Source organism: Rousettus aegyptiacus, unplaced genomic scaffold, assembly GCF_014176215.1.
Source record: "Rousettus aegyptiacus isolate mRouAeg1 unplaced genomic scaffold, mRouAeg1.p scaffold_m13_p_3, whole genome shotgun sequence".
Taxonomy (NCBI): Eukaryota; Metazoa; Chordata; class Mammalia; order Chiroptera; family Pteropodidae; genus Rousettus; species Rousettus aegyptiacus.
The window spans coordinates 19,799,188-19,812,482 of record NW_023416306.1 but is presented as its reverse complement, the minus strand read 5'-3'; the positions used below and the strand labels follow the sequence as shown (position 1 = coordinate 19,812,482).

Here is a 13,295-nt window from a genome sequence, read left to right as displayed (position 1 = left end):
GTAATTCAAGCTCAAAGATGTCAAGTAAATTTCTCAAGGTGATACAGTGATAAAATTGGGATTTGAGGTCAGGTTTGTCCAGTCCATACTTCCTCCCAACTGAAGTGAACGGTCATCATGGTGGCTTGTAGGATGTTGGTTTATCTGACAGAAAGTCACACACTGTGTTAGGAACTGGGAGGGATAACCACTTTTCCTTCCCAAAGGGACCGTCAGGCACAGCCTGTGGGAGTGGGATTTCTGCCACCCTGCGGAGTTAACATGAGGAGAGTCAGAAAGTTAGAAAAGGGAGGGGAGGCTGCATTCCAGGCATAGCTCATGGTATGAGAAAGCACCAAATTTGGAGAGGGACAAACAGATGAAGAAGGTGTCAAGTTCTCTGGGGAGGAGTGGAGGGTACTGGAGGCTAAAAACAGGGTAGAGCTCTGGCGAGATGCTCCGGTGACTGAGCCGAGCCTCACACCAAAAAAGAACCGGCCCAGAACCCGAGGAGCCTCCCCTCCCCGCTCTCAACAAAGGGCAGTTCCACACAATGAAGGGGACGCAGTCCCGGATGGAAACTGTCTGTTTTACAGGGAGATCTTCAGTTCTAGCAGAAAACGCTCCGGTCGCAGGAAAAGCTATCTCAATCGCAGTGACTTGTCCACTTGCAAAAGATGGTGTAACAAGGGCTGGACTTAGGGGTGAGTGAAAGGTAAGGAATTAGAGGAGGAAAGACAGTAACTGAGTGGGAAGAGGGAAACCAAGCAGGATGGACAAGAGGCACCTGGGTTCCCACACAGGCATTACTGATCCTGTGTCTAGTTATGGGTGCACAGCACTGAATCCAGCCCAGACTGTGGAAGGCAACAACCTCCCTCTCCTCCACCCTCACCCCAGAAAGACTGCCCTGGGAGACAAAATAACTGGAATGGCATCGGAACAGAAAGCAAGCTCGAATTTGCATCGGAAATGTCCCTGCCAGTTGCCCGGCTACTTCTCCTCTTGGGGACAGATATGGCTTTCTGTGGGGAGGCCAAAAGAGCAGATAAGTGTTCATTTCCTGAAAGGTTGGACCAGAATGGGAGCTCATGGGAATCTGGGAACTGCTTTCTCTAACACACAAGATCTGAGTCTTGTTTGTACTCACACCCTTCTCAGAAGCAAAGGGTGCAGACATTACAATGAAAACCTGTTCCTTTGTCAAGTGAGCACGGGCTCCATCCCGCGAGCCTCTGGAGGGGCCCCCTTCCTTGTGCTGGGGCTCCCCCAGTGCTCCTGGCTCCCAGTCAAGCAGCCGCCTCTGCGCTGACTCTTTTTCTCCCCCCATCTCCCCAAGGATGCCTTCCCCTCTAGTGGGATAAATTTAGCTCTGAATGCATGCAGAAAGGAGAGTACATTAATGTAAACACAGACCAAACAGCTTTCAAATATAGCTTTGACACACACAATTGGCACAAGAGATCCAAGTTTTTCTGTCTCTTTCTCTCCTGCTTCTCTCCGCTGCTTCCCTCTCGTCCTTGGACCCTCTACATCATTTCCTGTATTTTTTTTTTTAAAGCTAATTCAATATGTAGGCCTTTGTCTTCAAGGCAATAAAACGGAAATCACTGGAGTGACTGAGGAACATTAAGAAGTCAGAGAGACTATTGGTGGTGTTGGTCATTTTCGTTTATTGGTTTGAACGTCTTAGAAACCCATCAGAAACTTGGAAGCCTCTTTTGTCTTATATGTTAGCAATCTTTTCTCCTGGGGAGCTGAGCTGTTGCAAAAAGTTACAGTCCTACAAACATTTCCCCACTGACCAGTCAGCATCTTCCTAAATCCCTATTTTGAAGTCATCTCTTTCACGGTAGTCCTTAACACGCGCAGAGTATTTATACTTCTCAAAGCACTTTCTCACTCATGAAATCTTTAATTCTTACAGGAACCTGGGGAGAGGGTGTAGCTATCCTTATTCCGAGTTTACAAATAGAAAACCTCAGCTCAAAGCAGTTACATGACTTGTCTGAAGTTACACAGTAAGTGGCAGAGTTAGGATTAGGCTTTGGGATTGAGACTTTGTCTTGTGCTCTTCCCACTCTATTCTGAGCTGCTTTTGGGAAATGCAATTTGTCCAGGAGGCCCCAGATGGGAGGGTTACATATTACTAAGTAGCAATTTTTAAGACTAGCTAGCTATTACCTCTTAGTGAGACAGGCTCAGAGGGGCGGGACACCAGTTGAATCCATTTTGCCAGTGCATGGAGGGTGGGCAAGGGATGGGCATGCAGGATTGAGACCCTGGACACCTGTAAGGGGATCAGAAGGGCTCAGCATCCACAGGTGGTAGGAGCCAAAGCTAGATTTTCTCAGTTTCATTATTCATTCTTCAACCAGGAGGGCACACAACATTTAGTTGCTAGGCCGCTGTTCCTCTGCCATCAACCCCACAGGAAATCTCTCTCATCAGCAGTGCTGACTTGCAGAATGTGTCTGTCATTATTGAATCATGGCTAACAATGAAAGTGTCGATGGCCACACTACAAAAAGGGATTCCAAGCTGACGGGGCACATCATGGTCATTGTACCAAGGCAAACTAGGCTGTCCCCTAAGCTCTTTGAGAAGCCAATGACCCGATTGTGTCTACTGGCATTAGAGAACCAGATTGGCCTTCCCAAAGACTTTTCCACTTTGTATCTAATCTAATTCACATCCAAACCTAGAATCAACACCAAGGAGCACCTCGAATATGCAAGCATGTAGCTCTCCTCCTAAAGACTCCAAAATTAAGCTCCTTTTCATCTTTTCCTAAGACTTAATTTATATCCTCTTAGAATTTCCTTCTCATTCCTTCTTATTTATAATTATTAAATTGATCCACTCCGAGAGATTCAATGTGTCTATGAATAATTAAAAGGAGAGTCTGGTGAAGAAATTTCTAGAAAATAAGTGACACAGAGCAAGAGCCTCCCTTTTAAAAGATGAAAAGAGAGAAGTATCCACTACTGTGAGGAATTTTAAGAATACTGAAAGATCATTTTTTTTTTAAAGCCTACATAACAAGATGGATAAAATCAAGTCACTCCCTTGATTTGGTCCATGACATTTTTAATGAAGCAATATGAGTAATTATGACCTACTGTGGCCACTCTCAAACATCTCATATCTGTTATCCTGATTTCTCACCATATCCTGATGAGGTTAGAGTTATTATCCCCCCATTAAAGATGAGGAAAATGAAGCTAAAAGAATTCCAGGTAGTACTGTTGGTGCGTCTGGGAGCTGGATTCCAATTTGTCTTTAGGGCTCATGCCTTTTCTCTGTGTCATTCCTACCTCTTGCTTCCTAATCCCACTTCTTGAAACTTTGGTCAGTAACAAGACTATAATGAAGCAACATCTGAATATCCCAGCAAGGTAAATGTAGAATGATCCCTCACCATCTAGCTTCAATTTCTCTGTGCTCCTTATACACCTCAGATCCTCTAGAGTCGCACAGAATCAATCACCTGATGCTGACAAAGCTAACCAAGAAGAAAGGAAGCCCTCAAACTGAGACACTTTCATTTCTAGTTAGATTCTCAATTGCTCACATCGAATCTGCAACGTAGAGACCCCAGTCAACAAATTCCTTATGTGACATCCAACCTAGTTCATTGCCACACTGGAGTTCTGTTCTTTACTTTCTTTTTCTGTCTTTTTGCATGGGGACTCCCTATATGGATTTGGCATTTGAATCCCATAGACGAAAACAGTACATACTTGAAATGCCATCAACTTTCCCAATTGTTCATAACCACAGGGGCCAATAGGGTTCCTCCTTTTCATTCTGTGCAGCCATTGCACATGTTTTGAATGACCAAATATTCTAAAAGATCCTAGGCAAAAGAGAGATAATACAAAACGCAAACATCTTGGAGGACTCCGACATTGCCTTTAAAATTACTTTGTCGAGGGAAAGCTTTGAGTTATTATAAAATTTTACACTTTTCACAAGAATAACTTTTATTCACTCAGTGGGCCTTGGCAAGTTAATTCCCTCTCAGTTTATAGCAGTGGTCCCCAACCCCTGGGCCGTGGACCTGTACCAGTACCAGTCCATGGCCTGTTAGGAACCAGGCCGCACAGCAAGAGGTAAGCAGCCAGCAAGCTAATGAAGTTTCACCTATACTTGCAGCCGCTCCCCAGCGCTAGCATCACTGCCTCAGCTCCACCTCAGATGATCAGGTGTTAAATTATCATAGGAGAACATGTTCCTGGTACCAAAAAAGTTGAGACTGCTGGTTTATAGAGCTCCTGTTTTTCCCCACAGGAGAATAGGCTGTGAGCATTCATGGTTCCCAAAGAACTTGTTTCCTAAATAGATTTAAAAATTTTTATTAACTAAACATCTATTTTGCAAATCTAGCATTCTCTATTCTCTCTGTACAATGCTTTGCAATGCAGCATCTATCAGAAGAACCATTAAACAATACGGGTAGTGCTTATGCAACACAATTTAATGTCCCAGCAAGAACCAGTGATTTGTTACATGCATTTTGCACCATTGTAATAGATCTTTCCAGATTTTGTATGTGCAGAAGGCAAAAAGTCATCAGTATGAATTCTTTGTAATAGACTGTGAATTCTTTGTAATACCAAGCCATAGCCTAATGTCTGATATAGAATAGCTGCACGATAACAGTTTATGAAAGAAATGGCATAATTTGGTTATAAATGTCTGTGTTTGTAATGGGTTCAGTGATTTTAAAATGTTAAAATTAGAGATTTGAGGGGAGAAAACAATGGACTAAGAGACAATGTTTTCCCTTTGCCCTTGGGGGAAGTGTTCGCTCATTTCACATGCCTTCACATGCCTTCTGTGTCACTTAGGAATCTTAGTCACAAGCAACGAAACTGATTCCAATTGATAGGACCAGAGAAGGCACAAAGTGAAAGTATATTAAAGTAGCTCATGGAATAGTTGGGAAGGCTTGAGAAGGAGGCTAGGGCAACGGGCAGGACCAAAGGTGAGCTGCCAACCTGAAAGAATTCTCTAATGCTGTGTCTTCCAGATCTTTGGCAGGTGCACATGCCTGACTAAGCCTAGGTTGCATGCTATGTCATAGGTTCTGAGGGATCTGGAGAAGCAAGTGTCTGGCATCTGCCAATTCTAGGATAGAAGGTGGCTCTGACTTAATGTGGCTCATAATATGGGAATTCCCCAAAGATGAAAAGGGATTCACAAATTGGGCAGCCAAAATTTATGAAAGAATCTGCTACACTTCCAGCTGGCCAAACCCCAGGGTCCAGCATTCTGAATTTCTTCTCTTCTTTGAATTTTGCTAAACCTGCTTTGACAATCCTCAACACTGGATAAACACAATCACTGCATATCATGCATCTCAGCTAGTTAAAAACCACTGAGGAAGTATGCACAATTGGTCATGAGTTTTTTGTCTATCTCTAGTAAACTCAGTTTGTACAATGGGTCTAAACCCATCCCTAACCTCTATCTCACGCTATAGAAATTTAATTCTGTACATGTATTCAGAGAGAGGTGCCCCAGGAGATTAAGATGTATACTATTGGTTGGGAAACATGTTTTAGATTTTCCCATTTCCACAGCTTCTTTACAAACCATTTCTATTTTCCCGAAGCCCCTCTTCTGCCATGCCGTCAGTCTCAACCAATGACCTTTCCATCGGCTGGAAGAACTAGGCCATCCAATGCACGCTCACTACCAACTTCTCTCTCCTTCAACTCAAATTTTCTTCTTGTCTTTACCCACTCCATCCTCTTGTCCTGCTTCATGATTTCTCCTTTCTAAGGCTAAACTAGCCACCAGTGCTCATGTGGAGGTCGTTTGGTCTAATGTGACACCTAATACTTACCTTCCCTTTGATTGCGTCTTTAACTTCCCTTCCCTGAAGCCCAATTCCCTTTGACCCTGAAACGCATTCAAGTCTCACCTGACCTAATAACCCTTCAACTCGACCATGCTTCCCATAGACCACCTTCCTGTCCTCCCGCCCCCACTCCTTCATTTTTCACATCCAAAGATTTGAAAGGAGTGGGTTGTACCTATGGATGCTTCTTCTCCACCTTTCACTCATTCTCAACTCTGTAATCTTTTCCAGGTTCATCCTCCACACACATAATACTCTTCCAGTGTTGCCCATGGCTTCCCAACTACCCAAGCTAATGGCCTCTTCTTAGTCTGTGTCCTTGACTTCTCAGAAGCATCTGACTCTGTTGAAAACCCTATTCTTCCTGTTGCGGCTTTTGGTAACTACATCCCTCCTGAGTTTTCCTTCTACTTCTCAGGTGATATATTCTCAGCCTCCTTTGTGGGCTATCTCCTCTTGTTCTGTTTTCTCACCCTGGCCATTCCCATTTCTTTAGCTATGCCCTCAAAGTAAATGACACCCAGTGATGTGTTACCAATCCTGATTCTTCTATTGTGAATTTCAGATCTTTCCAACTGGTTACTTTCAAAGAGTGTTCAAGACCTTCTCCCACCCCATCTCCCCTTCTATGACTCCTTTTAAAAAATTTATTGTGGTAAAATATACATAACATACAATTTACCAACCAAACCACTTTTAAGGGTACAGTTCAGTGATATTAAGTCCACTCATATTGTTGGGCTCCTCTATTGCTTTTTAGTATCTATGTGGCTGGCTAAAAAAACCATTTCCTGTTCACATGTTTATTACTGGAGCCTACCCCATCTCCATCTCACTGGCTGAGCCTGGTGCCGAGAATTAAGAACAAGGGTTCTGCATGCAGAGTCTGACCTGAGTTTAGATCCTACCTCTGTGACTCTCAGCCTCTCTGGCCAAGTCTCTCAGCCTCTCTGGCCTTGCTTCATCTTGTTATTCTCTATTCCTATTAGGTACACAGTCACTCCACTGAAGTAATAACAGCTTTGTTTATGTGTGAGCAAACACACATCAAAGGACTTGTACTGCCAGAGCTGGTGCTGGAAATGAAGAGGAAATAAAGGGTTTGAAGACAGTGATGGGTCTTTGCTAGAGGTAGAAGTCCTTGGTATACTGAATTGGGATTGTCAAATCTGGCATTGGCTTGGGTTTATGCCAAAAAACAGCTCTACCTAGACCTGTTACGAAAAGGAAGGGAAAGCAATCAGTAAAATTGTTTTGGTGACTGTTTTGGTCTTTGGGCAGAGTAGTATTGCTCATCAAATGACAGGTCAAACCTCCATGAAAGTTGAAAAAGGCAATTTAGTTGAATTTTAAGAATTTGCCCAGAAAGGGGAGATCTGGGGATATTTGATGTACATACCTTTTAAAATGCCTTCTTACGTCCTGCATTTAAAGCATCAAGTATCTAAAAAGGACACATTGACTTTGGTTTGTTTTGTTTTTGGTGTTTTTCATTTTTTAAAGGAAAGTTTGTTTATGAATTGGGGATTCTAGCAGGTCCCTCCTGAATGTTAAGAAGTATTTTGTTTGTTTTTAGTATTTATTTCCTTCTGAACTGGTCATATCCATTTCTCATATCTTGCCCAAGGCCTATCACAAGAGATGCACTGTAGCATCTGTTTCAGTAAAGAAGAGGGGGAGTATTTTAGTGACCAGATCCTATTTTCCCTTTTAGAGACTACATTGAAATAAAGACCCTCAAAGAATTTTAGCTCAGAACATCACAGCGTAATGACAGAACAGATTGCCCTTTACAAAGCACCTTTATATACTTTTTCTCATTCATTACTGACTACAGCTGTGTGAGGGTAGCCATCGTGATCCTCCATTTTTCAGATGAGGAAACTGAGGTTCAGAATGGTTAAGTGAGTTGCCCAAGGTTTCACAGCTAATATGGAAGTTGTCAAACTCAGCCTAGCCAAGCATTCGGGACTACAAACTCTCTGCTGTCTAAGCCACATTTGGCCTCACAGAGGGGTGACTTGTTTTGAGGTATACCTTGGCTGGCAGCCTTGATGTTTGAGGGCCCATCCATCTAAGGCAAGTGGGCAAGGCAACCCTTCCCTATTGAAAATGCCCCCACGTGGAGCCCGAGCACCAGGAATGAGCTAGAAGGCAGCCAGAACACTCGGTGGCCACGGCTGGCACATAACGGCATGTGCAAAGGGCTCCCCTCTTTCTGCCAGAGCTCCCTCGGTTGACATTAACTCTGCGGAGGCGCCACCTCATTTTTCTTGGACCCCAGAGAGCGCGTGTCCACCCAGGCGCGACAGCCGAGCGCCGGCGCCCCTGGTGTCCACCCGTACGCACGCTGCCTGTCCGCACCTTGAGGACCCCCACACCTTCCTGACAGCAGTCCGGCCGCCTCTTGCCCGCCCAGGGCCTCCGGGGCCCGCATCCGCGGGTCCCGCACACCCCAGGGGCGGAGCGAGGCGCGGAGACGTCAGGGCGGAGAACGAGCACGAGGCCAGCGCGCCCTCCCAGCGGCCGCCGGCGGCCCACGTTCCTGACTGGCGCGGCTGGCGGCGGCGGGGAGATGCAGTTAGCGGCGGCGCTGGGGCGCAGCCAGGCGGCCGGGCGGGCGGGGGCCAGAGGCTGAGCCCGGGCCAGCCAGCCGGGCGAGCCAGCCGCGCGCGCAGCTCTGCCCGCCACCCCCGGAGCGGATCCCGACCTCCTCTCGGCTCTCCCTGGGATTCTAGCAGAGCCCCCCGGGGTGCCCATCAATTTCCTTGGGTGACTACAGCGTGTGTTTGTTTTTCTTTCTTCTTTCCCCTCCCTGTGTGCCCTTCTCCAGGATGGCAGAGGCGGAATTGCACAAGGAAAGGCTGCAAGCCATAGCAGTAAGTCCACTTTCATTTTATTTTCTTGCTCTATTGTCTGGAATGGAAAGGGACCCGAAGTGTTTCTGCCGTCGACATTCCAGCACAGTAGCCGCGGGACATATGTTTTGGGGATAAAAGTCTGTCAGGGCTCAGCTATGCTGCTTTTTCTTTTATAGGTCTGTAGATTGAAACCCCCAGGGCGCGCTTTGGGCTGGGGATTTGAATGTGGAAAATTGGCTTAGAAATAAGATGCTTGCTACTGGGCTTTGGGGAAAGACTAAACAGACGTATGGAGGGCGATTCTTGGAATATTATCACCCGATGCTCAGTAACACCTCTGACTTCATACACTGGAGAACAGAGAGATTGGTGACCAGAACGGTGGCTGCCATCCTCTCTGCGGAAGCCGATTCTCTAAGTGGAAAACCAGCAGTCAGCTCTCCGGCCAGCCACGCGGTAGAACCTCCTCCCAGAAACCAGCTGGAGTGTTAATTTTCCCTGTTCTATTTGATATTGACAAGGGCACTGGTACAAGCCACCACCCTGGAGGGGTCTGGGGACTTCTTATAACACCTGAGTCCTGGCACTGATATTCTAAGAGAGCCTTTTCTTATCGGTGTGGATAATATGAAAACCTGTTTTCAACATACAAAGGAGCAACCAGTTTTGGCAAAGTTTATATGCGCTTTCAGGAAAGTGTACTCATGTGCATCTTGGTAAAAAAGAGAAGCCTCTGAGACTGCCTAGATTTGAGCAATCTTACCACAGTGGTGCCAATGATCCCCAGATGTGGTATTTTTACTGGAGCCACCACAGCTGGATTATATATTTCCTTTGCAGATGAGGGAATGATTACTGCAGCTATATGAAATAATAACAATTAAAAGAAAAGGTCTCTTAACATATTGGAATACAGGACTCTCCAGACATTTTTCTACTTAAGTACTTTTTTTTTTTTTTTTTTTTTTGTCCAGGAGTTCCCTAGAAACACATGTAAATTTGTTGGAGAAATAGTGTGCAATGTTTTGGAAGCAAATCACATGAAAGTGTTTTGAAAACCCTTTGGACAGATTAGGAAAAATGTATACAGGCCCTTCTTTTTTAAAGAAGTATTTGATGTGGTCTCTGTGGCTATGATATCGTCTTTATCAAACTCTTCTTAAATGTCTTGGAGATTTTACCACTGAAGCGAGAGAGAGAGTTTGTTGGCAGTGTTGAAATACTGTGATTTGCCTATCGAACAGTCTTTGAGTTCTGGTCCACAGAACTCAGGAAGGCTGTTTTTTCTTTTCTTTCCCTTTCCCTCTGTGCATGGGTATTTTGATGGATAATGAAGTTGTTTATGGCTTCTACTGTTAGTGGCCAGTGTGTCTTGAACCTGATGAGAATGGAGATATTCAGTTATTGGTGCCATGTAGCTGATGGGTGTTTTATATAAACTGAATAATAGGCTGCTTTAACCGTCCGTGAAGTGCCTGCTCCAAAGAATGTTCAGTTGATCCCATGGGCTGCTACTGAAGATTTCCAACAGTTGTCACATTTTCTGCCTTTGCATGACCAGCTTTACTGGATGCCTGAGGAACAGCTGAGCCCCATGAAAGGACTTGCTTTCTGAACATGGAGCCAGCAGCAGCTAACACTGGGGTCATCCCTTTCCAATGAGACTGGATAATCCCAACAAGAACCAAGTGGATTTCCAAGACAGATCTAGCTAGTCATTTTGGATTTCTCTTGAGGGTGTGAGAATAAATGCAAATACTTGTGCTTATTCACTTATGGAATTGAGTGTGTCCTGTGTATGTGGGAGGATGTTGATGAGTCTCATGAACATGTCACTATGTGTGGGTATATGTGTGTGTGAGAGAGAGAAAGAGAGAGGGCGAGATAGAAAGAAAGAGAGAAGGAGAGAGAGAGAGAGGGAGAGAAAGAAAGGAAAGAAAGAAAAAGAAAGAAAAAGAAAAAGAAAGAAAGAAAGAAAAGAAAGAAAGAAAGAACGAACGAAAGAGAGAGGAAGGAAGGAAGGAAGGAAGGAAGGAAGGAAGGAAGGAAGGAAGGAAGGAAGAAAGGAAGGAAGGAAGGAGAGAGAAAAGAAAAGAAAAGAGAAGACAAGAGAAAAGAAAAGAAAAAGAGAGAGAGAGAAAGAAAGAAAATCAAGAGACGGGAAGGGGGCGGGGGGAATGTGACATCAGTAATTAGTTCTGTGCCTGGCTTTGACCTAGCATACACTCTCCTCTCACTGTCACCTTCCTAGAGTTTTCAGGGGGTCCCTGAGGAGCTCACAAGCCTGTCCTCAGAGCCTAGCATCCCTGAAATCTCTCTAGAAATGTTAGGGAGGAAAAGAACAAGTCCTCACCTTTTCATTGACTTGGGCTCCTCTCCAGGAGGAGAGGAGCGGATGGACTGGGATTCCAGTCAGCAGGGTCTTGAGCATGCTTAGTCTGGCTCTCAGTTCCTTCATCTAAAAAATGGGCTCATGAGTTTTCTCTCATGGACTGGTTGCAAGGTTTAGATCTGATGTAGGCGAAGTACCTGGCAGACAGTTACCATAGGATGTTGTTGAGGCAAAGCCCCAATTCCTGTCTACACTGCTGCCTTGTCCTATGGGGGTTAGCAGCAACATGTCTGAAGTGGAAATAGCCTTTTTTAAAAACTCTGACTGAAGGCCAGGGCTCTGCCCAGTGTCACTTCCTCTAGCTGCTTCAGACACAGGTGCAGAGATGTCACCTGAGGATTGATCCATCCATTCATTCAGCACGTATTTACAGAATGCTGCCTCTGACAAGGTTCTGACATCACCAAAAAGTCAGTGTCCCTAAGTTTCAGCCACCAGAGGGAAATTTTGCTTTTTGCATGCCTGTTTTGAAGGGTCTTACAACCCAGGACACTTGTCATATGATCATCTGTGGGCTTTTTTTCCCAAAGAGAATGAAATATGTAGAAACTATGGCACTTTACTTGAATCTTCCAATTGAGTCCAGAGACCAATAGATGGGCAGAGATGAATCCCATCCTGTTTCCCACCAAAATCAGCACAGGTCTATCTTTGACCACTGTCTCTGTTCTCGGGTGCTCCTTTCGTCTGTAGGGACACTCCCAAAGTGTAATTTTAGAAGACAGCAAAATGCCTCTGTAGCAGAATGAATGTGACTAATAATTCCAGGGAATAATAATACGGTTGCCATTTACTGAGCATTATTCAAGGCACTGTGTGACATGCTTTTCTTTTAAAACCATAAGTTATTAATAGTCTAATGGAGGGAATAGAAAATCGCATACACACTTACTGTACAGTGCCAGGAGCACTGGCGCAAATGGGCACACGTGTGGGGCATGTCAACTAAGCTCAAGGAGTCGCGGACTCTCCCCCAGAGAGGAGGCATTTGAGCAAGTCCCGAAGATTAGATAAAATAAAATATAAAATTATAAGCTTCCCAATAACAGCAGCATGTATTTGTTTGTTGTTAGTTTATTATTTATTTGGAATAGTTAGGATGAGAAAGGCAAAACCAAAAGCATGAAGAAGTCAGCAGATAAAGGCACAAACTCAGTAATAAGACAGACGTTCCTTTTACACCCATTATGTCAATCCTAATAACAAGCTGATGAGGTAGGAACCCCTATGGTAGTACCCACAGTTTATAGATGAAAACTCCAACATTAATAGTGTCAAAGCCAGGATCTGAACCCACACTGCAGGGAACTGGAGCCCTTGTATTGACTCTCACCCCGATCTGCCCCTCCCCGCCCCGGATGGTGGCAACATGTCGGGCTTTTCCCATGACCACGCTGAGCATGTGGTTCTAGCAGTGTCAATGCGAGCCCATGACGGACTGACTCAGTAGCACTGGGAAAGTCCGAGACAAACCAGGAGGCCCACATCCTTTGGAGAGTCTTCCAAGCCGAGTTTTGGGGCATGGAAACCCCTGATGTAAGCTGTAACTGAATGAGTAACATTCCCCTGGGGAAGAAGCCACTGTGTCTCCAAACAGAAATCCGCTCTGGGGGAGGATGTTGTCATGTCTGCCTAGCCATCAGGAAGAGAGCCTTCCTTGGGCATCTGTGAAGATTACTGAATGTTGCAGAAGTGGTCTCGAGCGAAAGGCCTCAGAGCCTTATAGACAGGGCCTCAGGCCAGCACCAGGGACGAATATAAATGTGTTTATACGTGCTGAAATATGAAATGCCAATCCCACCCACAGCTGGTCTTTGGGGAATTTTGTCATTTAATAAGAACCCACTCTGCAGAATAGTAAAAATGATCTTTTGCATTAGTAAGCACTTCACAATTCACAAAAACCTGCACGTTACCTTAATTCTAAGCTGTTTGGGGCAGGTCTTATTATCTCCAGGCACAGATGCTGCCTGCTTCTAAAATTCCAACTCAAGGTCTAAAAAAATGGTTTGCTCAGGACATTGATGCTGAGGGAGGGGTCACCCCAGCTGAATCCGTAGGGCTACGCAGCAGATAGGTGACACCGTGGGCCCATTCGGAGTCATTGCTGGGTGCAGGAGTGCCAAGACTGGCCTTGTGCAAACATGCACAGCGGTCATATACCTCTCGGGCTGCTTTTTGTACCTCTGAGTAG

The 13,295-nt window shown here is 45.1% G+C and overlaps 1 protein-coding gene across 7 annotated transcripts in view; it reads left to right on the top strand.

Annotated features, from left to right (window-relative positions):
* The window catches only part of PALM2AKAP2 (PALM2 and AKAP2 fusion), a 399,047-nt gene that overhangs the window by 89,406 nt on the left and 296,346 nt on the right, over window positions 1–13,295 (top strand). For 4 of the 7 annotated variants that reach the window (XM_036239052.1, XM_016129981.2, XM_016129979.2 and 1 more), the window contains exon 2: window positions 8,682–8,727. In XM_036239052.1, the coding sequence (XP_036094945.1) occupies window positions 8,682–8,727 (46 nt within the window). Of the gene's footprint in view, window positions 1–8,681; window positions 8,728–13,295 lie in introns of those variants that run through there. The other 3 variants (XM_016129983.2, XM_036239053.1, XM_016129982.2) reach the window with 1 other exon arrangement.